At 37.7% G+C, this 1,967-nt stretch overlaps 1 protein-coding gene across 1 annotated transcript in view; it reads right to left on the reverse strand.

The window, feature by feature from the left end:
• The window catches only part of LOC135224263 (uncharacterized), a 9,440-nt gene extending 7,847 nt beyond the window's left edge, over positions 1 to 1,593 (reverse strand). Inside the window, exons 1-2 of the mRNA XM_064263110.1 lie at positions 1,317 to 1,593; positions 339 to 517 (exon numbers count right to left, since the gene is read on the reverse strand). Coding sequence (XP_064119180.1) covers positions 339 to 517; positions 1,317 to 1,593 — 456 coding nt within the window. The remainder of the gene's footprint in view (positions 1 to 338; positions 518 to 1,316) is intronic.
• Between the last annotated feature and the right edge of the window lie 374 nt (positions 1,594 to 1,967).

Genomic DNA, 1,967 nt, shown 5'->3' on the forward strand with positions numbered 1-1,967 from the left:
GTTTATTGTAAGTGAGCAGTTTATTCGATTTAAATTGGAAAATTAACAGTAGCAGATTGTGTTGATTACAAGTGAGCAATTTACTCGATTAAAATTGGGAAAATATAGAAATAGAAAAAAAAATGTGACGTGAATCAAGAAGAGTGAAAATACAATTTCGCAAGTAAAGGTTCCTTGAGTAGTTAAGACAAGTGGTGGGCTTTAAAACTCGAAGGGTAAAAGGTTAGTGAATAATTGATAGCCACAAATATAATCTTTAAGATAATGCTGGTGGCGTTGAGAACGCCCAGAATTTCATCATCACAATTCGCTGGGTAAAGAAGAAACTTATTTCTTACCATGATAGAAAGGCTTTGGTTCGAGGTTGGGACGAAGAGGTAACTGCATGTCAAGGAGCCTTCCACGTTCCACAGCAGACGTGTCGGTGGATCCTGGACGGTGCCCCTAGACGGGCTGTCGGCTCCGTAGAACATGACGTCACACACGCTGTTCGGGTTCTTCGTGCCCTCCAGACGAGCTGCGAGAAGGAGAGAGAGAAAGAGGGACAATCAACTTATTACGAACAGTGCAAAAGTGCGCTTGCAATTGCCATGTATGAAGACTGTATTATAAATATATTTTAGATATATATAAGGCGAATAGCACAGGAAAGTGACAGCGACAAAAGGTCAGTACCAAGCGCTTTCCCCTGTTTATGTTCGGGCACTGTGCCCCGAGGATGCCTGAATTAACAGGAAGAAGCGCTTGGTACATGACTTCTGCCTCCCTATATTTTGTGGGAATGTATTTGTATGAAGTCAGCGTGCTATATATATATATATAATATTATATATATATATATATATATATATATATATATATATTATATATATATATATATATATATATATATATATATATATATATATATATATATATATATATATATATATATGCAGTGAGCAATAATGTACAGATGATGAATATTTTTATAATTTCAAAATACATGTTAAACCATTGATGACTAAATCCGTTTAAATGCAAGTACTTCGACAAAAATGTATATACTGAATATTTTTATAATTCAAATACAGTTAAAACAGTGATGACTAAACTCGTTGAAATGCATTTCGACAAAATGTATATATTTATATAAACAGTGAGCAATAATGTACTGATGATGAATATTTTTATAATTCAAATACATGTTAAACCATTGATGACTAAATCCGTTTAAATGGAAGAAAATGTATCTCGACAAATTCGTTCCAAGTATTCGTAAAGAAAACGGACATGTGACTCAAAGCACAAGGGAAAACGAGATGCGAGTCACTCACAGTTGTGAAACTGATATGCTCCCACGAGGAACTGCTTCTCGACGTCCGTGTGGGGACCGAGGTTGAGGTGAATCTCGAGGATGTTGCCCGACGAGATGAGGAACTCTGGCTGTATGAATCTCCCTGAGGAGTCTCGCGGCTCCCTGGCGACGGGCCCGCAGATCTTGCGCAGCAGGTTGTCGCTCTCGCTGCCGGCGATCCCGTCGTATATGGACACTTCCGAAGAACATGACTTACCACTGGGCGGGGTAGAGGAGATGGTCGTGGGAACTTTCATTAGATTGTGAACTAAGGCAGACTCGGGGGAACAAGATCTTCATTGGGATGATGATGGAACAATCTCCCTTAATATGGCAGAAATATTTCATCTCATGAAATGGACCCAATGAAATGTTTCATTCTCTGATAACAAATGAATGATCATAGAAAAATCAATCTGATGAAAATGAAATGTTTCATCTCCTGTTCATCTCCTTATGAAAATGACATTTTTCATCTCCTGTTCATCTCCTGATTAATATGAAATGTTTCTCATTACCACATGAAGTGGCTTAGCGTCCTTCCTATACATATAAATTAAACTGAACAACTTGAAGAAGAAGAAAATTGTTATTCCGTAGCATAAGAAGCCTGCTACGTAACACGCTCCAA

Source organism: Macrobrachium nipponense, chromosome 10, assembly GCF_015104395.2.
Source record: "Macrobrachium nipponense isolate FS-2020 chromosome 10, ASM1510439v2, whole genome shotgun sequence".
Classification (NCBI taxonomy): Eukaryota; Metazoa; Arthropoda; class Malacostraca; order Decapoda; family Palaemonidae; genus Macrobrachium; species Macrobrachium nipponense.